This window comes from Momordica charantia (assembly GCF_013281855.1).
Source record: "Momordica charantia cultivar OHB3-1 chromosome 8 unlocalized genomic scaffold, Mcharantia_2.0 BLBB01000008.1, whole genome shotgun sequence".
Lineage (NCBI taxonomy): Eukaryota > Viridiplantae > Streptophyta > Magnoliopsida > Cucurbitales > Cucurbitaceae > Momordica > Momordica charantia.
In genome coordinates this window covers 7748643-7774025 of record NW_028275166.1, presented here as the reverse complement: position 1 = coordinate 7774025, position 25383 = coordinate 7748643, and the positions used below count along the sequence as shown (strand labels likewise).

At 30.0% G+C, this 25383-nt stretch overlaps 1 protein-coding gene across 2 annotated transcripts; it reads right to left on the bottom strand.

Annotated features, from left to right (window-relative positions):
• Positions 1–487: 487 nt before the first annotated feature.
• Positions 488–8483, bottom strand: LOC111020907 (protein TOPLESS). 2 transcript variants are annotated; one of them, XM_088126866.1, is made up of 27 exons: positions 8257–8483; positions 7642–7769; positions 7327–7506; positions 7115–7228; positions 6882–7040; positions 6448–6625; positions 6233–6359; positions 6011–6120; positions 5729–5894; positions 5517–5626; positions 5364–5433; positions 5211–5284; positions 5038–5133; positions 4784–4879; positions 4568–4695; positions 4209–4443; positions 3958–4119; positions 3756–3863; positions 3498–3644; positions 3026–3136; positions 2731–2910; positions 2522–2650; positions 2347–2442; positions 2208–2252; positions 1751–1939; positions 1490–1656; positions 488–1022 (listed from the first exon to the last, which is right to left on the bottom strand). In XM_088126866.1, exons 2-27 carry the CDS (start codon positions 7719–7721, stop codon positions 809–811), a joined length of 3471 nt encoding a protein of 1156 aa, XP_087982992.1. In that variant the 5' UTR covers positions 7722–7769; positions 8257–8483; the 3' UTR covers positions 488–808. The 2 variants fall into 2 exon arrangements, with proteins under 2 accessions (XP_087982992.1, XP_022153396.1); XM_022297704.2 differs by lacking the exon at positions 2208–2252.
• Between the last annotated feature and the right edge of the window lie 16900 nt (positions 8484–25383).

Sequence of the window (25383 nt, the reverse complement as noted above, 5' to 3'; positions counted from 1 at the left end):
GACATCAAATGAGATAGAGAAATGTAAGGTCTATTCCAATGTCATTTTTAAAACAAATTTTTTCTTGTTTTCTTTTTAAATAAAATATCGTAATGAAGCCAACCGAGCATAGCTCACGTTAGCATTATTTCATATGTCTAGTTCACCTTTCTCTCTTGTTGAGACGAGCTTACTTTTCTTCTATCGTCATGTATCTTTCATTTGTAACATTCATATTCATTGCAACTTCCAACTTTTATGTCAATTTTACTCATCTGAGTATTTTCCAATACACTTATTTGGCTTGTTCGAGTTAAATAAACAAATTTGCAATCCAAACAATTAGGTCGAGTAAAAAAAAATCTCAACCCTAGACCAAAGTTAAAAAGTACAAAGTGGGAAAAATAAATCAAAAGTAAATAATATAAAACATAGCAGTAAATGTAAATGTAAAGGTGGAGCTGTCTGTAAATGGTAATTGAAGGAAGAGAAGAAATTTGAGAGAAGATTTTATGAGTAAGAAGGGTCATTTGACTATTAGTAATACTCCTGCAGAATGTGAAGTTACATAGAATCTGAGGAAAGAAGATAAAATCTACACCTTTTGCTGTTTCCTTGAGTAAAACTACATATCATGAACAACAAACTGGGAAATGGAAAAATCAACCACCAAAAGAAAGAAGAAAAATTACAGCATACAAACAACATGGCTAACAAATTGTTCCAAGGAGAAAAATAAGGGGTCAACCAGTTAAATTCTGAAGTATACCTAAAGTTGGAAGGAGGGCCAGCAACCAAGCATGTAAAAGTACTCGTGCCAGCTTCTCGATCATCTTGGGGCTTGATCTGAACCTGAAGCTCCCACTGATGGGGTCGTTGGCACGCTTGATGCTGACCCGTTTTCGACGGGTGGAGGCACGCCCCATTTCCCTTCTGATTCGAGAGGCTCGAAGACATGAACCCCGCCATCCGACAGCCCTAAAGCAAATTGGTTTGCTTCTTGGGGATGTGCTGCAATCACTAGTGGTTGTACGGAAGCATTGCTGAAAAGAACAGGTGGAATCAAAAGTCAGCAAATATTGACATAACGGGTTTGAAATTTGAATAGCACAGTCGATCTGATCTCTCTTCCATTTTTGGAACATGAAAATGAGAAATAAGAATGGAAACCTTTCCGAAACAAGTAGAAAAGAAAAGTAGTATCACATCATTATTTCATACTTTTTTATCACATCAAGCATCAGCTACTGTGAACCGAGAAATAGTATCACATCATCCATATACTTTTTACTCATCCTAAGTTTTCAAAAATAAAAGAAATATACAGCAACGACTTCTATTAATCAATATTCGATATGTCGAACAGGTGATCGTACAAGTGGAAATCATCTAACAGACTTAAGTCATCATGCCCATTCCAAGAGCTCATCATTAGAGAAAACCTTCCTCAGCTTATGTGTTCCCTTAAAAGGAGGTATGTACCAAAACTGCAAAGTAGAGAGAGAAATACCTCACGCTAGCAGGAAGATAAGCCGAAGGACTAATTCGACACCGTAATCTGAGACTAGCAACGCTAAACACACAGACCGTTGCATCCAAGAAGCTAGCGTATATCATTTGACTGTCGCAAGAGAACGTCGCATGAGAGATTGGTGCAGATGATTCCCGTGGCATCCACTAAAATGTGAATCAACAAAAGAAAAGGAGGTAAGGCATTGCTTCCAAAACAAAAACAGACGAACAGACAGGAAAGGAGGGTAAAAATAAGAACCTGCTTTACACACTCCAGTTTTGTCGTCTCATATATAGCAATCTGCGTCTCATGCACAACTAGAAAGTGTATCTGGTCCTGATGAAACTGTACACGAGTGTCGGACTGTGATGATGGTGGCCTCCCACTTGGAAGTTGCAAGAATCTCGTTTTCTGCTTCTCCCATCCATCAGAGTTCCACACGCAAAGCTGAATGAACGACAAATAAATAAATAGCTATAATCTAAGGAGTCAAATATTGATAGGCTTAGACATGAGGGAAGCATTATCGCATGTATCTATGAAATGAACCAAGTAACAAAGTCTTCAAAATTCTCTAAGAAGCTGAAATAAATGGCAGAGCAAGAATTACAAGTACATTCGTACTGGGTCGATCTTCAGTCGAAGTGCAATTTGCCACATAATCAGATTGCTACTTTTCTTCCTAGTATCATGATCTCACGGAGCAACAACTTACCATTGCCAAAAAACAATAGAAAATGGCCACCATGGGATTTGAACCCTTGCCCCCAATGCCACCATCGCTACTTATCAGAACAGCAAAACCACACAACAAAAAGCTATCCACAGAACAGATGCGATGGGATTAGCAATACCTGTGCGTCAGCTCCGGATGAAACTAGCACATTCAGTACATGAGAGAAGGCCAAGCCAGTTATTCTCTTAGAGTGGCCTTTAAGCTTGCTCTTTACCTGAATTAACCAAAGGTTGATTAACAAAACAAAGTGTCACAGGGTTTAAGAGAATAGGTGGTTATAGACGGTACTATACCTCATCCACGCGGACATTATAAATTTGAATTGTGGAATCATCCATGCCAATGGCAATTATATTGTTATCTTGTGGGTGGAAAGCAAGGAATGTGGCAGCAGGAGGAGGCGGCATGAAAGTTGTCATTGTCTGCAGTTAACAAGGTTAAGATAGGTAGGTATAACTGAAAAGGCAAAAAACGACCACTCCATTGAAGATTAGTAAGTTACCTTAAATGTCATCATATTGAAGAGGGAAATCTTTCCACCAGATGCTGACATGACGTAAGAATCGTTTTTGGATAAAGCAAAACAGGGCACAGCCTCTTCCGGACTAGTGTCAGCAACGTCATTGGTCATTAGAATGCCACTGGAGGGTTGCCATAATTGAGGCAAAACGTTTGCAGTTGCCTACAAGATGAAAAGTTACTGATTATATAGATACACAGAAATTTAGACTCTGATGTCTAAATAAAAGGGCTAAAGATAGCAGACAGAAAATTAAGAACATAATATTTTATTACACCTTGCCGGTTGAATTACGTTCACTTCGAGCCCACTTCCATAGCAGGTGAATTGCATTTGATGCCAATGCTAAGATTGCACTTCCAGAATTTGTGTAGATCAACCTAGATATCTATGAGTATCAAGGCGGCATAGTTAGAGACGGAAGAAACACAAAGGATTCCCTAGCAAATCTTAAACTGCCAAAAGCAAATAATGAGCCACTCTACTGTGAAAATAAAGAAATAAGAATAATAATAAACTCTGTTTTCTTTTAGAAGCACATAGAATAGCTAATTCTAGAAGCATATTGGTTATGCCAAGCCAACTAATTAAACTCTTAAATCCACTTACAATCAAATTCTTTCAGGAATCGTGATATGAGGTTCTCCAATTCATCCTTATTAGCCAATAATTGGCGACATGATGAAGTGCTTTTTTTAGATTGAGCAGATTGGAGGGGGGGTTGTCCTATAGTGAGAATGACTTATTACCTTATTTACTCTTAGATTCTCAGGAAGCCTCAAAGATCTACATTGAGATGGTTCATTAATTTCAGTGAGCTTCCAAATCTTTGACTTGTCATTGGAATCTTCAGGAAGTCTAGGTTTCACATCCCCCAAACTTCGTGCATCTCCGGCCTGGCAGGTTAATATGCTTGATGTTAAATGAATTAGAAATATAAATATGAACTCATCGTGTCATAATCTATTCTATAGAAAAACATTAATATGCTATTAATCAACACTAACCACTCCAGCTATACTGACGACAGAGGCACCTCTATCGGCAAGACTGGCACTACCAGCTGCTGCTGCTGCTGCTACGGCTGCAGCAGCTGAAATTGGATTTATTGTGGGCTGCAAATTTTGATCAAAATTAATTAGAAATTTAAGCAAAACGGTTAACAATATGGGTGAGGAGTCATATTAATTTACCAAACAATGGAACTACCTTTGTTCCAGCCTCTGACGTTCTAGATGCATCATATGAAAGATTCTCAAATGTTCGCAATAGCCGGATTCCATCCACATTTGCCAAGATTTTAATTCCATTCTCGTTGCCAGAAACAGCTAGAAGGGTGCCATCCTTGTTAAAGCGGATGCGTGGACTTGCCTTTGATATTAAGGGAATGAACAGGAAACAGTAAGAAAATGTCAATTACAATCTGTTTTTTTTTTCAATTGATTTGCAAGAGAACTTACTGGGAGTCCTCCCTCAGCATCTACAGTTGTCAAAAGTTGAACATTGTCCATGTCCCAGAATTTAATGGAGAAATCATCACCAGCAGCCAAAAACCGGTTTTTGGTTGTATCAAATTGTACAACGCCTAGAGACCGCTTGCGGAACCCTTGATAAGTTCTCTTAACGGCTCCTTCGCTCTCATTCCACTCAACAATATAAGACTCTCCATCTTTACTTGTCCCACATGAAAAGAGCCTAATACATCCATCACCAAACCATTAAAGCGAGATAGAAATAAAGATGCCGTATAACTCTTTACCATGCACCGACAATTGCTAAGTGCAAGTATTCCCGATACAGTTGAATAATTATTGCTTACCTCGTTCCATCTGCACTGTAAGCCATGGTGGTGCACCAACGTCCAGGAGCATCATAATCAACTCGCGAGCCCATATTATCATACAGCCATGCCTTTATCTTTCCATCCAGTGCTGTTGAAAAGATGAACTAAGAGAAACGAAACATATATGCATCAGATTAAGCAGGATATGTCAAGAAGCCTTGCAAAAACACAGGTTGCACATCAAGGGCTAACCTGAATGTTTTCCTTGTAATGAGGACAAACAGAGTAAACCGGAGCCTCATGGCCTTCAAATGTATACTGTCTTGTACCATTGCCAGCATCCCAGACCTAACAACATCCAAGAAGAAAAGAATCATCAACAAATGGAATCCCTTTCCCCACCCATAAATTTGAAATAGTTAACTTTAGACCTCAAGGACACAATCATACAACTTCAAGAATAGATGTTGGTCAAGTAAGGTCGTAAAAACAAATAAATAACTTACTTTAATGGTTTTGTCATCCCCACACGTTATGACACAAAGTTGTTTATTGGGATTGGAGAATGCTAGATCATTGACTCCGCCAATATGAGCATCAATCTGATTCACAAATTCCCGTGTCATATTTTAAGAAGGGAAGAGTAAACTATAGATACAGTACTCTTAATCATACACACCTCCAGGTGCTGTCGCAAGTCATCACCCCCATGATAAGAGTATATTTGAACAATGTGCCTTGAATAGGCAACACCTATACATGATCACCATTCATTCAACAATCAACACACATTTCATTGACATAAAATTTACAGGGAAACTAACAATCTTACCAAATAATGAACCATCAGGGCTCCAAATAACACGGTTAACCGATACATCGGGCTCTTTAAGTAGAGCTGACTGGAATTCATCAAGATAAACTCAGATTTCATTATTTGTGATATAATTTATTCTGCAATGTTAACAAACAAAACAACTAATACCTGCAAAGGCATTGAACATGCATTGAGATCCCAGACTTTGAAACTCTTTGAAACAAGTCGCTCCCTAGATCCAACTTCCCACAACCCTATTTCACCCACATTTGTGCCAACTGGAAACAGAATTTTCTTCATTATTCGTCAATTTTCATGTGAATACCAAAATAAAGAAACATACCATCTACATGGATTATACAAAATAAATTTAAATATACCAAGAAGCAAAGTTTGTTGGACAGGATGAAAATCCATGCTCATCGGAGATGACCCTTGATTCAGTGTTCGTATAACAGTCTTTGGCAAATCATCCGGTGCATTAAAAGCTTGTGCATGACCATGACCAGCAAATGATACTGGCAGAACATTAACTGGTAGATTTACCTTCATAATATGAAAGTAAGCGGCAGTTAGAACATGGCAATAAGCTGGGCACTGAGAGACATGCCAGTATTCAGATTAGAATTCGTGCAAGTAAAATAAAAGCAAAACCGAAGTACCTCATCAGACATCCCAATAGGTTTTGGCCTTTTAGAAACATGATCAGAGTCCGCAGAAGGATAGTCTACAGAAGGGTTAGTTGGAGGAGTCCGCGGGTGTTTCAAAGCAGCTACCAAAGGAATGAAAAATCTCAATTATACAAGACCGTTATAGTAGCTAACATCAGCATGGTAAGACAAAAACTTCATAGCACCAACAAAATACTTGGGAAATAAAGTTACCTGGGATAGATGGAGCACCAAGACCAATGGCACCTCCACCGGAAACTGCAGGATGAGTAACAGCTGAGGGATTGGACATCCAACCAGCAAGTGGTGCTGGAACTGGTGCTGCTGTAGGCTGAAAAGGCTGAACAGAAAAACACAATACTTTAAGGTGCATGTTTCAATACTCAGAAAAAAGTCAATGAGATTAGCAATTACAACAGATAACGAACCCCATGAGCACCAAGAGGAGGAAATCCTCCAGGTTTGGGTAAGGATCCAAGAAGTGGGTTGTTTGCAGGTGACGGAGCCCGAGCACCATTTGGTTGTCCACAAGAATGATCCACAAAAAGGGTTTTAATATCTGGATTTGGTCTAGGGTTTTTACAAAGTTGATGCTGCCAATTTAAGCTGCAATTTACAGATTGACTTAGTGTTTGGTTTATACATTAAATACAAATGATAAATAGTTTTGAGTTTTGAACACGAAAATGTCATTGAGGAATGATAGAAAGTTAACAAAAAATTGTAAGTCCACAATTTCAATAAGTCTTGAACCAAAAAATGTGTGTACATTGGGGAATTGGGGGAGGAATACACTACATTAAACTATTTTAAGAATTCCAATAGTTGGTGGAATAAGAACTGGAAATACGGGATAAATCACCTCTGATTAATAAGAGTACGCAGTCTCGAATTTTTAAGGTGGGGAAACTGCAATTTATCACGGAATAAAGGATTTGCTTCAATTAGCTTCTTCAGCTCAACCAACATAATTGCTCGAGCAGACTTCGTATCACCATACTTCGACAGTTGTTCATTTTCCCTGTAATAAGGCAAGGCATAACCAACTAGCTCTTCTGCAAAAATCATATCCCATTGAAGTAACAATGCCAATACCTAAAATTCTCCAACGTCAATAGCTGAGTAATCTCCTTGAAAAGTTCTTCATTAAACGTGGAAAAAACTTTTAAATCCTTCACTAAAATATCTACTGCCTTGGAGCGGTCGTGCCTGATACAATTGAGAAAACTCACTAAAATGGAACCCAGGAAAGCTAACTCCAAATATAGAACCACAGAATACCACCAAAATGGGAAATGTGAGCTTACTTGTCCAATGCCTCAAGATACTTCTGCTTCCTAATCTCAAAAAATATTTTCATAGAATAGCGATTATCATCTACTTTCGTAAACCCAGAGAGGTATCTCTCAACTTCGTCCCAGTTCCCGTTGTGAACCTCATCCTCAAAATATTTCATATTGAAGTAAAACCCAGATTCCTGTTCAAGCCTATTTTCAAAAATAAAAGCAATTAATGCTGCAAATTTAAGCACCAAATTCTGAAAGACAAATTAATCCAGAAAAAAAAATAAAAAAAAGGCACAAACAAAAATAAATATAAATATAAAAACTAAAATAACCCACTTGTGAACTGTCTCCTTAAATTTTTCCTCATCGAGAAACTGTAAGATCAAGAATACCAGCTCCCTACTGAGGGACGACATCACTACCGCCTCCGTCTTGATCAGTATTAGCAGAAAAAACCGCTAGATCTGGGGAAAATCAAAATTAAACAAAATAAACAGAGAAATGTTAGAGATCGAGTAAAATACCTCAAGAATCAAACAACGAAAAAAAAACCCAGTAAATCTTGAAAAATCCCAGACCGATTATCAGAACGATGCCATAAATTACCTCCAGCAACCAACCAATAGAAACAAAATCCGAGAGGTAATTATGACAAAAACAGCTAAGAGTCATTGCAGCGACTTAAAATTGGTCCAAAAGTAAAAATAATTTTAGGGTTTCTATGTACAGATAAAGCGGCTTTAAACCCTACGAGAATCGAAGATGCACCTAAAAAAAAATGAAGAGGGAGAAAAAAGAGAGAGAGAGGATTATAGCAGGTCAAGCATAAAAAGAAAAAAAAAATTACACATCCAGAAAAAAGCAAATTATCTTAAAGTAATAGATTCAACGAACAGAGAGAAGGGAAAATTGAAAGAGAGAGAGAGAGAGAGAGAGAGAGGCTCCTCCTACCTTGAAGCCGAAACGAGAACAAACCATAGAAGGGCCGCTTCAGACTTCAGAGAACAAAAAAAAAAAAAACAGAAACTCAGAAACAGAGAGAGCTTAGAGAAGCTTTCTCTCTCTAAAATTTTTCCCCCTTCTCTCTCTCTCTCTAAGAATGAAGACTTTCACTTTCTTCTCCAATTTCTCTCTCCTAGCTTCTCTCTTTCTCTCTCTCTCTCTCAAATTACATGAACTTGCAGAAATGGTGATTTTATATAGGGACCAGGAGACAGCTAAAGCAGATGATAAGCACAGTGGCTTATCAACGGATAAAATAAGAAAAATTATTCGATAAGCTATCGGTATAACTACAGTCGCAAGGTGTAATAAGTGCAGTTCCGGTGGGCCCCACTTAGCCGGCTTCATTTTGTCGAGTTCATCGGCGCGGAATCTGTAAGCTGTGTAAGAAAAGTAGAAAAAGGAAATTTTTTTAAATAATTAAAAAAAATAAAAGAAAAAGAAAGAAAAACAGTTCTCGAGGAGGCGATTTTCACTCGCGAGGGATTTTATCCGGTGTGGCACCTGCCTACGATAATTTATTTGAAAAGGCAATATTAAAATATGTCAAACATTTATATCAATATTGAAATCAACATTTTCATAATATCTCGAATCGATAAATAATAAAAATTATTACTAATGTAGACGTAATAAATGTCAACCTCAATATAGTTTAAATAACTCAGACACTTATCTCGACCAAAATTCCATAGCTCCCGAAACTATAAACTCAATAATGATAAAACAATATTTATATTTATGTTAAAAAAATTTTGAAAACGAGAACAATAAACCAGAGATTTGTTTTCATTATTTTTAAAATTTTTATACAATTTTAAGAATGTTTCTAACATAATTTAGAAATAATGAAATTTAATAATTGTCGAAGACTTAAATTTTATAATAAAACTACAAATGAGAGGGTTCAAATATGTTTATAAAAATGACTCGAGAGCATAGTTAAAAGAATTTGAGAAAATAAATGTTGGTAGAATAAAGTTTTCATTTATTTTCTTCTCGCCCAAGAGTTGCCTAAGAAAGTGTTACACTAAAAAGTACTTTAAAAAAAATATCCCAAATTTACCCGATCTCTATATTTTGTATTTGGAACATCTACCAATTATTAGAAGTAGAAAGATTTTGAACCTAAATTAAATAATTTTCCAGATCTGTCTTGCTCACTTTCCTAACCGTTGGATTCGTCCAAATGTCAACCATCTCCGTCAAATCCTCCGTTCATCGGACGGTGGCGGCGAATTATCAATAGCTTCCCAGCTTTCAAAATTAAGAAAAATAAATAAATAAAAACACATTTTAAAATTAAAATTAAATCACTCGCTCAGATCCCCCAATAAACGACAAGATTTCTTGGAAGAGTGACCCTACAATTTGGCCCTCAGATTTTTCCAAATATTACACAGCCTGCCACTGGGGCCCACTCGGGGAGATGCGTTACTTATTATATCACGTGATACAGTATTACGGTTCATGATTGCGATATGAGAGGATATATACCAATTATCGAGCTTCTATTCATTTTATCTCGTGGAACGCGATATCTTGTGCTCCGAATGAGAAATCTATTAGAATCGGCGGTAATCTTGGTGGCAAAACTGTAATTACAAAACATGGGTAGGGGCTGTTTGGTCAGAGAGGTGGTGGGTGGGCCCCTTGTCCCTTTCAGCGGTACGTACGTTTGCCTGAAATTATTTTCAAGGCTTTTGCCCCATCTATGACTTGTGATTGGCTAGGAAAGATTTTCAATATATATATCTTTTAATAAGTAGTTATATGATATTAAAAAAAAAGAAAGTAGTTAGATAATAAATATTGATTTCATTATTTCACTTAATTAAATAAGATTTAAATTTCATCCTACTCTCTAAGCTTTGACATTTATTTAGGTGAGAGATTTTCATTGAATATCTCAATTTCTAAATATATATTTTTTATTTTTTGTTAATAACATACGAGGTTTTGTTTCTTGCTTTTTATTTGATTTTTTCTTACGCACTTCGATTCTCATGGGACAACATGAGATTTAAACTCATTCCATTTTAATTAATCCTAGTACATTTGTACTAATAAGCCACCCATAATAGTTATATTTATTATGCCGTTTATAAATAAAAATATTAAAATAATGCATTTTTTATCCATGTTTTTAAAAAATATATAGAAACAATCAACCAGAAACTATTGATTTCTTTCCAGAATTTGTATCAAATTTTAGAAAGGAGAAGAAAATTAATTAACAAATATTTATGTTTTTCAAAAATTAGAAATGAGAAATAAAAATCATTAAATAATAAATTAAAATACTTGGCTCCTTAAGATGTACCTTGTCATCCTCACCCTTAAATATTTGACAATGATGAGATAAAAATACAAAAAAAGTAAACTTTTTTTAAATAATAATGAGTTGTCAAATATTTAATAGTGAGGAGGATCATGTTTTTCTTCATTACTGAAAGAACCAAGTATTTTTCAACTATAAATAATAAATGCTAACTAAAGTAAAGGAAAGTAGGTGATCGTGAAAATATTATATCTATTATACATATATTAAAAAGTACGAAGGTGGAAGAAATATTTATGGGATGATTGTAACCTTGATTATTTATATAATATCTAATTTATCCTTAGTTTCATTTTTGTTCTCCCGTCAATCAAAATTTCTCTCTCTAATGAAACCCTCTCTCCCCTCTATCATCACCTCATCAAATTTCATCTCTCCCATTAATGTTACTTTTCATTAACTCTATCTCTCACCTCTCTCTACCCATCTAAGTTCCTTATTTTTTTAGTGTCTCCCAATAATCTTATTGTTCAAACCGTTCCAATTATCTCTCTTATTTATTTTGATGCATCTCTTTTAATTAATTAGCACTTTAAAAATTCTTAAAATTACTAAAAAATCTTCTATTGTCTATTTCAATTAATTAGATTAATAAAAAGTTAGGCTTAAAAAATTATTGAACTCCACGTGACAAATAGTTAATAATATAATAAAATAAATAATTATTCTAGATTTTAATATTAAAAATATTAATGATACAAAACTACTTCCAACTATCTCTTAATTAATTTGACTATAAATATAATTGATTTTAAATGTTCTCACACCCTCCTGGTGTAACAATAATGGTAATACGTATTCTAATAATTTAAATAGAGTTAATAGAAAACTATCTTAGTCTATTTTAAAATTAAGTATAAAACTATCGCCAAAGTGAGTATAGTTTATCGGTATTTGACATATATCTCTAATCCACGAGGTCATGAGTTTGATTCACACCCTCACACGTTGTATAAAAAAAAGTATAAAACTATCTTATCCTATTTTTAAATTTATTATATATTTATTAAAAATATACTTTATTCGGATAATCCATCAAAAGAGACACATCACATAAAATAAATAAGATAGACAATTTTTAAATAGGTTTGAGAGATGAAGATAATGAGAAGAAAATTAACGAGTGATGAAATTTTTATGAGGCGGAGAAACTTCATGTGAGAGAGAAAAAAATAGAATTTACAAAGGTGGGAGAACATCAAAACTTAGATAAATAATGACTTTTCATTTTTTTTATTTTCAACTAAAATTATTACTATATATTAAAGCCAAATAACATTCTTCGTTTTTTTTTCTATTTTATATATTCAGATTTAATTTTTATTTCTTCTACATTGTCAATTGTTATATCATTATATGTTTTGAATATTACATGAAGGAAATGTACAAAATTCATCTGGATGAATCTTTATTCGGTAAGAAATTGGTTTCTAAACAATTTTTTCGTTTCTCTCAGAGCAAAATACAACAAAAATAATGCAAAGTTGTATTGTTTGCAAGCAAATGAACCATTTGGATTTGAAACTTGGGCCAAGTATATTTGGGTATGACTTGAATTATTGAAAATATTTTACTTTTTTTTTTAATTTTAGGTTTAATTCTAGAGATAGTAGCAACAATCAATCTTATAGGGAAAAGGGGGCTACGAGCCCTCTCTCGTTGTTGTTTCCGGATCACCCATTCCTTCCTTCCCCTTCGCCCGAAAAATAAGTTAGCTATTAATTGGATGAGAGCTTTCTTGATCTATCGTGTTTCTCTTGACAACCTCTCTTAAAAATGAATCGCTCTTAAATTGAAATACAATGTGAAAATACATGTTAGAATACTACTATATTTAAAAGTATTGGGGCTTTTATTTCTTTTAAAAAAAGTCGCAGTTTTTATTTTCTTTCTTTTTTTTTCCTCGTATTAGAGCTTTTGTGTCTGTGAAATTCCAATCACGTTATGTATTTGTGTAAAATTTTAAACTTCCTAAAAAATACATATTCTTATTTTGTATGTATGAGGAATTTCATTTCTTAGCATAAAATGTCAGAACTTTTTATTTTTCAACACGACATAAACTTGACTTTTCTTGGGATGTAATACATTATATGTAAAACTTTGATTTGTATCATTCTATTTTACAAAATTTTGAAGTTTATGCTATATTTAAAATTCATATTTATTATATTTTTCTTTGTATTCTTAATTAATTAAGTGTATGCTCAACATGCTTTTAAAAGTTTTAGACAATTAAAATTATTTTTCACTTTTTAAATTGGTAGTTTTCTACAGAAAATTTAAGCGTTTTGACCAATTAAAAAAAAAATCAATAATAGAGATTTGTTTTAAAAAGCTCTAAAAGCAATTGAAAATACTTATAGGTTTAGTATAAAAATTTAACTAATTTTACAACTTGGACTTAGTTCAACTTGTTAGAGCTGCAAATTCAAAAAGATAAATACTAATTTTCTAATATAATAAGCAGTTCAGTCAAAAGTTTTGATTTTTTTTTTAATATAATAAATACAAGCATAATTGATGTTTTTTTTTCTTTCTTTTTTCTTTAGCAGATATAATTGATTATTTACTTGTAGGTTGATTGAGTTAAAGGTAATTTCCAGTAATCATTAATTGATTGTAGCCTACTTTTTGTTATACTTATAATTACTTCTTTAATTGGTTTTTTTTCCAATATTGCCCCTGATTATGTTTTATTTGTAGTTACCTAGCCCTATCCTATTTTGGCATCTATATTTTAAATTTTGCCTATTTTTCCTTCTTATGGTCATTAAATTTGTATGGTACATTTTTCATAATTCCTATGACGCGTGGATTTGACCATATTGTACTAAAGCTATGAACTATAATAATTGAGTTTAGCGTTTATGAATTCGGACACGAATTCTATTTCTATAAATATGAGAAAAGTCTGGTTTTTTGGAAGATATATCTCGTGTACCAAACAGCTAATATTTTATGATAGCAAATTCAAATATAACTCAAATGGATAAAGAACATTTATATCATCTAAAAATAAATGATTTGATCATCCCGTAATTCTTGTACTTAAAAAAAAACTAAGATTTATGATAAATGCATAAATACAATGAGAAAATATAACTATAATATTATAGATAAATTTTTGTGAGAAAAATAATGATCAAAATATAAAAACTAAAAACTAACTTAGGAACGAGTTCAAATCTCATGACGACCACCTACCTTATAAATTAGTAATTCCTTTGTGTTTCTAACACCAAATATTGTACGGTCGGACGGTTGTTTCATGAGACTAGTCGATGTGCTGAGCTAGTACGTTCACATACGGATATCAAAATATAGATATATATAAAAACTAAAGGTAAAAAATCAAAGTAAGCTTTTGAAAGACTAAATAAATTTTTTTTTATCTAGGAAGACCTTTGATTTTTACTCCCATAATTAGGTGGTGATTTAATTTGAATCTTGAAATTTTCTATTTCATAAATTTAAATATATATTTTGATAGGTGTTAAAATAAATACCTCATTACAACTAAATTTAAAAATTATTCACGAATAAGTTAATGAATCAATAAAAAAAAATACTCAAAACAATGTCAAAGAAACCCCTGACTCAATCACAATAATTTTCAAACTCAGATAAAATTTACTCAAATTTAGCAATACAACTAAAATAATCAATACTAAAGAGTCTCGTCTAACCAATAGATGGTAAAAAAATTTTCCAAAGAAAACAAAATCTTAATTAATTTTGAGTATAAATTACACAATTTACTTAAATATAAGATTTAAACTACAACCTTTATTCAAGAGTCGATAAAATTGAAGAGTGAATCATTAGTTAATTTAAGGTTAACTCAACTAATTAAGATAAAATTGTAAGTTGAGAGAAAATAAGAAATCATTTTTAAAATTTATTTATTACCATTTTTTTTAAGGCTCTTTAAAGTTTATAATTTATTGTCAAATTAATTGGCTGTCAGTGGAGTTTGAGTATTTGATAAACGTGGGAGTAGAAACTGCGGAATCGGTTTTTGAACCCACCCTATTGACAAACATTTATTGTTTCCCACGTGGAATTCCAATTATAGAAAAATCAATGCCATTTTCTTTTCTAATATATTAATATCGATATAAACGTTCATTAATTTTATTGAAATGAGGTTTCCAATTCTACACCCTAATATTTATTTTATATATAATATATTATAAACAAAGGGATATATATTTCTCAAAAAAGAAAAACAAAACAAAGGTATACTTTTAAATAAAAAATTATAATATTATATTATATATTTAGTCTATATATAACAATCTATCAATTTTAAAAAATTAAATTATATCTTGCATTATTCTAATTCAACCAAAATTGATCAGTGGGCTAAAATTGATTCATTATTACAAAATAATAGATATTTTTAAAATTCCATCAACAAGAAAGAAGATACTAAAAATTGATTTTCTCATTTGGTATGGACTTGGGACCAAGTTTTTTATTGGAGAGAACCACGAATATTATTCTAACTATAATAATAATAACAATAATGACAGTAATTATTATTTACTATTTATTTAAATATTATTTTAGCCTATATATTTTTACTCCTTTTGTTTTTGTCCATTACTTTTAAGAATTTTCATTTTGGTGTTTCGTAGATTTTATTCATTATACTTTTAAAACGTTTGTTTTAGTTATTGTATTTTTAAAAAGTGATAAATTTTTTCTTATTTACAAAATTTTATATAGAATGAAAACTACTTACAAATTTATGGTTGTATTTGATGAAATTTAGGGCCTATCTGGTAACATTGCCGTTTATTATTTATCGTTTCCAAATTTTATTAAAAAAATCCAAGTATTTTGCAACTAATTATATTTCTTATTTCTCTTTTTTTTTTTTAGTTTAGGAAACATTCTCATATAAATTTTGTAAATAATCAAAACAAGTTTATTGTTCTTTTTTTTTTCATTTCAAATATATTACAAAACATAAATATCAATATTGTTTGATCATCCGTAAATTCATGGTGGGTTGGAGTCATACAATTCTATTTTTCTTTATTGAGAGTGAGGAAACATAAACAAAAACGCAAACGTTAACAAAATGGCCATAAGTGAGTGAAATGTCATTCTAAAATTATGATGGAAATAAATGAGATAAATATGATAATTTTTAAAACTACAGAAATCAAAAGGTATATTTTTAAAAGATGGGAACAAAAATTAACAAAAGTTTAAACTACTTAAACTAAAAAAAAAAAAGAGTTAAAAGTACACAAATTGAAAAATTTTAAAATGTAAGGACTAAAATTAATTAAAGTTATAAATATATTAATTAAAATAAAGGACGAACCAAAATGAAACAAAATCCAAATTAAAAACGAAGAAACAGTATAGAAAAATTTATTATTATTGTTTAACATTCCTGCCGAACAGACAACATTAAAAAGAAAGTGTTGACGCGCCGAATAGGAGCGTGGTTGCACGGATTGACTGACAGGGGGAACAAAAATGACCGGACGACTTTGTGTCAGGTGGGGCCCGCGGGACCCAGACGGCATTTTTCGGAAAGATAATTACAAAATTGGGAAAAGAAATCGGGTGGATGTCTGGTGCGGGCGTAAGCAGATTCGATACCTTCGTGGCCAACCGCTAACCGTACGATCTAAATACTGATCTATCTCTCTCTCTTCCTCTGCGATTGTTGGATCTTTCTCAGTCAGTCAGCGCGTGGGATTTTCTGAGTCTCTGTTTCGTGGGTCCCATTTTTTCCAAAATACATTTTTAGTCTTAAAATTACATTTTTAGTCTCGAATTTTTAAAAAGTTCGTGTTCAGAAAATAGTTCTAAGTTAAAATTTAGGGGTAGAATGCTGAGGTGACATTGGTGAGTTGTCAGGTGCACGAGTATTTATTAATTTTCACAAGATCTATTACCATTAATTTTTACTACAAAAATAATATGGGAACCCAAATTTGAACGTACTAGAATTAACAAAAATGGTAAATTAACCGTATAGTATTCTTTATGACGTTAAAATACTCCCAATCAATAAACAAACATGTGCTGGAGTAGAGCATTTATTAAATAATTTATTTAAAAAGTGAATAAAAATGGTTAAAATTAATATTTATACTTAGACTTATGAACTAAAGAAAAACATTTAAAGTTTAGAATCTAAAATAGAAATAGAGCATTGCTCGATGAGTTAGCGTATTATCTTCGATCAAAAGTCGATCCTATCTATTGTACTAAAAGAATAATAAAATAAAATAGAGATAAAATTGACCTCATAACTTTTCATCGTTAGAATATTTGATTGAATGAATATATTTAATCTTCATATTTATTATTATTATTATTCAATTTCGATATTTCTTGGGCTTTTAGTGAATTTTAATGGCACTATTAAAAAATCATTGACCGTAATAATTCTACGTCAATCTATATTAATGGTGTGGGACAACTTTATTTTATTTTATAAATAGTATGGGAGAACTTTATTTTTGAAATGTAGTGGGAGAACACATTTGATACCACTTATTAATTGATAGGACCATTGGAACAAATAATTTAAAAGTAAAATGACGAAATATATAAACTCTAGAAAATATAAAGATAAAATTGACATAAACGTGAAAGTACACAGATAAATAATATAATATAATTTATTACTTAATTATAACTTTCAAGTTTTAAATTTACCCAAAACAAATCATTACCATAAATAACGGAGCAAAATTTAAATAAAAAAATCGACCAATAATAATATAATATCATATGGGGTCAATTTAATTGATTGTTTTTATTATTATTTTCTTCAGTTTGCAATGGGTGATGACAAGACCTTAAATGTATAAAATTAAAACACAATTTTAATCCCTCTACTTTTAAAAACGGACCATCTTAATTCCTATTTATAAAATGTTCGTACACAATAGGAATCCTCAAATACATATTAATGGCTCCATTTCAAAAAAATTGCTAACATTTTGATATAAATAAATGAGATAAAAATATAAATGAATGGACTACACATGAATTAAATTAGAAAATACAAGAATCAAAATAATATCTAAAGCCATTGTAACATGAAAAAGTAGAAAGAACATGTAAAAAGAGACATTTTTTTTCACTAAAAAATGGCAAAACAGAAAAAGAAATGGATGGAGGATGAAGAAGAAAGTTGGCATTGAATGAATGTAAGAAAAGAGAGTACTTGGGAGTGTCATTTTCTTGGGGAGGTAAACAAAAACCTACCCAAAAAGTTGTACTATTTCTGTCTAAATGGGTAACCTTAACCTCATCATTAATTTCTCTCACACACACAAACATGTCTATCCAACATTTCTTTTTCTTTTTCTTTTTTCAAATGTCAAATCAAACATCTATTTTACTTCCTTTACATTTAAAATGTCTGTATTCGTCCTACATTTTTAGTTTACTCCAATATTTTTAAAATGTTCTTTTTTATGTCGATACTTATTTTTTAAAAAATTGATCACTGTAGTCTCTGTAATTTTATTTTTATCTCAATTAATAATTTTTTGAAATGTAGGCCTACATTTATGTTAAACTGTTTATATTTGTGTAAATTTTGTGTTAAAATTCTTTAGATATTAATCAAATTTGTTACTTTTTAAAAGTACAATGACCAGAACATACTTTTTTGAAATACGACGATTAAGATGGACAAAAATTAAAAATATATGACTCAAAGTAAAAAATAAACTCACCATCTCTTCGTTAGAAGTATAGGTTAATTACAGCTGAACTATGTTCTTCTTTTTTTTTAACTTCAAAACTTATGGGATCTGATTAAAAGAAATCAAGAGTAAATAACCTAATCAACACATGTTTATTAATAATTTATTTTTTATTTGTTTAACGAACAGACCTTCCATCATAAAAAATGCCAATCCGGAAATCCAAACCCTCCAATTATTAGCTAGAAGTTTAATAAATTTTTGACAGAAATATATTTGGATATAAATTATTGTTTAAAGTAATTTTTTATGTTCAAACTTATTTAACAACTGTTAGGGTATATAGTTGACTTTTATCTTTACTTTTATTTTTTCAAAACAAACCATTGAATTTGGACTAAGTTTTATACTTTTTTGTATTGTGGGATTTATAACTAAACAATTGAGTTTATTGATTTGGTGGCTAAGATATAGAAATAAATATTCTTTAATCAAATAAGAAGAAATAATTTTTCTTTGTGTAGTAAATGAAAATTAATTAGACTACTTTAATATATATCTAAAATATAATATCATGAGAGTGACAAACAATAATGATTAGTTGAATGTTACTTTAGATTTTGGTTACATTATGCAATGTATCTAAAGTTTCCAGAAATTAAAATTAAAGATTAAATTGGAGATGGAGACCCATTGGTCAAACTTTACCTAAAAAATCTAAATATATTTGGTATATGTGATGTTCACAATAACTTCAACATTAAGAGAAAAAGTTTTGTGGGTTTTGTATGCATTAAGCAAATCTAAAGCTTTATCTCATAAGTATTTGGGTACTATTTCCCATTTCTCTTTTTTTTTTTTTTTTAATTTCAGAATTTGTAAAAATTTTAGAAATAACATAATCAAGTTTTTTATTCCTTTTCTTATCTCAATTATTTTTCAAAATATAAATAAAATAATTTTTTTTATCACTTTTTGGTTTATACGATACATAAAAAATATTTAAAAAATAAATATACCGTAAAAATTAATTTGAAAATTATCTAAATAAATAAAATGCAATTTTGTTTTTATAGAACGGAAAAGATGAAACAAGAAACAAAAAGTAAGAATTAGAAATGTTACCGGATAAGCTCTTAAGTGTTACTATTTCATCGTTTGGGTTGTATAGGTCTCTTTCTCTCCAGTGTTAGTTTAAAAAGTTAAAAACACACTACAAAACTCTGATATATAGTACTATTGTAGTATGGAAAATTTCTTATACGTCGCAAAAGGATATTTTAGAAAATTGACATTCAAAGGAAAAAAAAAGACCCATTAAAGGTATGTAGATGGAGATATATCTAAAGGAAACTTGTTTGGCTTCATGCCAATTTAAACATTGGAGGCTGTAAGATAGCTACACTAACACTTGCTAAAGGAAGCAAACAAGTGGTTTTTTTATTTTATTTTTATTTTTAACTTTCCTTTTCTCCAAATGTCTATTTCCTTTATTATTGTTTATCATGTGAATATCTATGCTTTCCATGAAATTTTGTAGTTGAGAAGACATTTGATTAACAAAGAGATGTTCTTTCTCAGAAAGCAAAAAAGGAAAGAAATAAAAGAAAAAGAAGAAATAAATTCTTGCAATTTTTTTCTTTTTAAAAAATTAATATCAATCATCAAAATTCTTGTATTGTAGCTCAAATGTAGTTCGAGTGGATGAGATGTTAATTACCACCTTAAAAATTGATAAATAACGTAAAGAAGTATATTGTGACTACATAAATATTACTTTTTTAACTTTTAAACAAAGTGTTATATTATAACAAATTAAGGAAGATATTGAATTTAGGTCAATTTGGTAATGTAATTGTTTTTTGTTTTTTGTTTTTCGTTTATCTCTTCTAATTTTTGAAAAACATAAGTGTTGAGTAACTGGTCACGTTTCTCATTTCTGTTTTTTTAAAAAATGTTTTCAAAATTGTGTAGAAATTTAAGAAACAACAAAATCAAGTTTCTTATTACTCTTTCTCATTTTTTCCAAAAGATAAAAAGCATTATCTTATCATTTTTTAATATCAAAACAAAAATATAACATACCTGGCCAAACACAGTTAAATTTTCTTGGTTGAAAAAAGGAAATAAAAAGCAAAAAAACAAAAAACAAAATATAGTGTATTAACTAGATTGGTTAAATAAATAATTTCGCTACTTAATTTTTTTTTATTTTACTAATACTATATCCAATAATTACTCAGTCCTAATTACTAATAGAATATATGTAATTGAGAATGTCAATAACCATTCAAAACTATCAAATGATTTGTAATATTTTATAAATTATGAAAATGGTAGTTATACATAAAAAGGGTTGTATGGTTACATTTTGTTATTCTTTAAAGGGATCATATTTTCTATGCCCCTAGTTTCAATTTTAAAACCAATTCAATCTTATATGATAAAATTAACTACTGTTTGTTGAAAAGTCATAATTTTTATTAATTGTTGTTTGAATTTTCATTTACAGTAATAGTGATAGAAGAGAGAATAAAATGAATAAAATTTATTGCAATGGTCCAACCGTTAAAATTAAAGTCAGAATAAAATTCAGTCTGACTGATCAAGAAATATTAGAGTGACAGACAGGTTAATGTGTCATGTACTAAATCAATCGACATTTAATTTATTGATTTCGTTAGCAGTATGAACGATATTGATTAAATAGAATCATAGGAACGATATTGATTAAATAGAATCATACTTGAAAGTCGGGTTTGATGATAAATTTGTAATTTAATTTAGATAAAGTAAGAGATTATGAAATTTTGATAAAATATTCTTTAAAAAAATAGGAAGTAGTAGGGCATAGTGGTCCTATTAAAGTAGTAATAATTACTTTTCCAAACAAAGGGATAGAAGAAAAAGCAAGCAAAAGATATTCCTGGTTTTTGTTTAAAAAGATTTAACTCTTTTTTCTTAATTTTTCTCATTTTTTTTTCTTCTTTTATTATTTAGGGTTTGTATTTCTACCTAAGTTCAATACACTTTTTCTCCTTACACTTTGTTTGATACCATTATTTTTTTATTTTTCTATTTTTTTAATACAATATGTGATCCAACTTATCACTCTTAATTTGAGATATATGTCAGAATTATGTTGGTTTTGACTTTTTTTTCTCCATTTTTTTAAAGATGATATTAGCAACTTTGAAAATCTTAACAATTTTTTTCCAAAAAGAAAAAGTTATCAGTAAATAAAGATGAAAATTTAAGAGAGAATAAAATCGTAAAAATATTTAACAATCTCGATTATTCATAAAATCTAGGCATTTTTATTTTTAGTTAAAAATTGGTTAAAAGATATGGTACTTACAATTTAGTTCATTAATTTTAGCTTGTCGAATCATTAGTTATTTTATAAATATTATTATTTTTGTAGAAATGAGGGGTGTTCAAGGAATCCGAAAACTCGACGAACCTAAGTTGGATTGGGTTGGAAAAATCCCAACCCAATCGAATTGGGTCGGGTCTCGGGTTAACCCTTGAAAATCCCGGGTCAACCTGACCCGATCCGAGATTATAAGTTTTTATTTTATTTTATTTATATCTTACTAATAATCTAATATTACATATATATAATAAATTATTAATTATTAATTAAAATCTTATTTTTTTTTTATATTCAATCTCATCCAACCATTTCATTAAATCTCAACTATTAATTTTAGGTTTCAATTCAATCCTCCCCATCATGAATGTTTGATTCTCTCTCTTTTCTAACATTTTTAATTTCATCTTCCTCTCTCTCATCTCTCTATAATAAGGTGTAAGCTTTTAATATTGTTGAATTAGGGCTTACATGTTGATTTCAATTTTGATTTGGACTTTAGATAAATTTTGGATAATGTAAAATTTTAAAATTTGTATTAAATTAGGACTTACATGTTAGTTTCAATTAGGATTTGAATTTGTGCTTTAATGAAGATTTTGATTTTTCAATAATTTTTTTTGTCCATGTTATAAACAAAACAAAAGTAAATTAATTAATCAATTAAAAAAAGAACCCGACAACCCCAACCCGAGCCCAACCCGAATTTATTGGATTGAGTTGGCCATCATTTTACAACCCGACTGTTCTCACAAATTCCCAACCCGAAAATTTGGGTTGGTCCCAAAAATACCCCTAACCCAACCCGTGAACACCTCTGGTAGAAATGACCCCACCTTTTTTATAAATAGAATTTTCCCAACAAGTAAAAAGTTACTTTTTAAAAAATAGAGTGAATAATTTTTATATATCGTTTGCAATTTTAGACCATAAATGTGATAATAACAAAATAATAATACGATCAATATTCCTTTTTGTTCTTTTAATTAAATATATTTGTTCTATTCTAAAATTTTGATAATTTTTTTTAGTATAACAAACATGGATGGGAAGACATCTTCTCATCTCAAAATAATGAGTAGATGACATTTACATCTTAGTTGTGTTTATATTGGCTTTCAAATTTTAAACTTATATTAAATTACAAGTGCATCAACTTGTTGTATCTACTGGGACAAAGAACTTTAAAAAGTGTTTAACAGTTCAATATTGCGTCTTATATATCCACAAAATTTCATTTTTGTATTTAATTAACCCCCTCGTATGTTATATTATATCTAATTAAGGGACCCAGTAGATATCAATTTAAATTTTGTATTTAATAGTCTCTAGTTTCTCAAATTTGGATCTAATAGGACTTTAGATTTTAAAAATTTTTGAACAATTTATTCAACTGAAAATTGAAAGTTAAAGGACTTGTTAGATGCAATATTGAAAGTTTGACTCAGTCGATATAAGATTGGAAATTTATTGACTAAGATTATAAATTTTGTCCTGAATTCAACATGTGATGGTAGAGATTTAAACCTCAAGATCCTTTGTTGATGATATACATCTGAATCAATTAAGTTCTTTTTGAGTCAAGAGTAAGTTTGTAATTTATAAATAAATAAAGAAAAACAAAGGATTTATGCTAAAATAATAATAAATAAAAATTTTGAAAAGAAAGAGGAAAAAAAAAAGAATAAAAATTGATTAGTGATTTGACGATGATTAAATTGAGTGTTGGGAGTTAAAAGTTCAGCACAATCGACAAGAGAATTGATGAGATGGGATGTCACTTTCGGCAATATCTAATTTTCTTTCTTTCTTTTTTAATTTGTTTTAATTCTTAATTTTTTATAAGCAGCGTGAAATATAAATAAATAAATAAATTAGTTAATTAATGCTCCGTTCTGCTTGGCGAGAAGTTAACGTGTGGCGATATTATCGCGGGAATATGAATTTACCGTAAGACTCATTTCCCGGAGCTAAGAGTTGTCAGTTGTCAGACACCGGGTCTAATTTCCTTTTATTTGGAAAGCGACCTCACTCTATCAATGACCCCTTCTACTTTTTATTTTTTAAATTTTTTTTTCCTCTCTCCCTTCTATGACCATGGACGTTTATCTAAGAATGGTTTCAGGAGTCAAAAACGAACTTAATTCAGCAGTAATTGGCTCCTCATGTCTTAATCAATAGATTATGATTTTGAATTTCTATTTCGTGCAACACGTGATGGTGGGAGATCGATCCCACAATCTCTTGGTTGGAATATATACCAATCACCATTTGAACAATGCTCAAATTTGACAAATGCAAGCTAGTTAGAATGTTAGTACATGTGTCTAAAAACAACATTATCTGTTTTATTAAATAGTTGACAATAAAATATAATAACATAAGTTGAAATTGTTCATTTTTGGAAAAAGTTCTCACACCAAAGTACACATTTTGAAAATTGAATGATAAAGTTGGATAAATCTAAAAGTGCATAAACTAAAATAAACATTTTTAAAACCTAAGTACCAGTTAAATTAAAATGCTATAATTGAATATTTTATGGTACAACAGTAATTATAATGAAGAGTCGAATTCATGATCTTTTGATCAATATTGAAGGTAAGTTTTAAGTAATTAAACTAAGTTCAGATTTACAATATACATACACCTACGTATGCACGCAATTAAAATAAATTAATACAGACGCCAAAACTACTTAAAATAAATAAATAATAATTTTGGAAGGACACACTCTTTTTTAATACGGATTTTAATATACATGATGTGAGTTTTTCATTAGAAAAAAAATAAAAATCAATAATTTCTTTTTATTTGAGAAACACTGAGAAATACTATAATTTATATCATGTTCTCTATCTATTTTTTATTTTCTTACTTAAAATATAAAAAAGTAAAATAAATAAAAACTAACGGAGCACGAATATTATACTCAATTAACATTTTTACTTCCTAGCTATAAAAAAGTCATTTTGTTTTTCTTGAAAAAAAATCATTTTGTTTGCTTTTTTTTTTTATTTCTTAATTAAGCAACAAGTTTAAACCCTACCTTCTTAACGTCGTACGGTTTTTTGTCTACTTAAAAATTTTCTCATAAACTTCCAAGTAACATTACATTCGACGAGTAAAAATTTATAATAGATTCGTTTAATTCTAAATTTCGTGTTAAATAAATTATAGCATGTTCAACTAAATTTAAAATTTATGGAAACTAATAAGTTCCTAATCTTTCAATTTTATGTTTAATAAGTTTATAAATTTTAAAAAACTATCTTATAAATCAACCAAAACTAATTTTAGGAAAGTAACAAGATTTTAAAGTTTCAAATTTTAATTTTAATTCAACAAATATTTTATTGTCCGTCAACATCAGTACAGCATCTGATTCCACATGGTGGAATTTTTCAGAAACAAAAAATGCCAAAGAAACGTGGTCAAGACAAGGCCATTGGTTTCCAATAATTAATTACATTTATAAATATTAAATTAATGCGTGGCAAAAGAAAAGATATAAAGGATGGCTATGAATATATAAATATATATATTGACCAAAAACTATTATTATAAAAGATAAGGTTGATTTTTTTAAAATATTATTTGTTTTTTTTTTTTTTGGATTTTCCATCTTGTATTAAATGCTTGAAATTCACACTATTCATAGGGTAGGA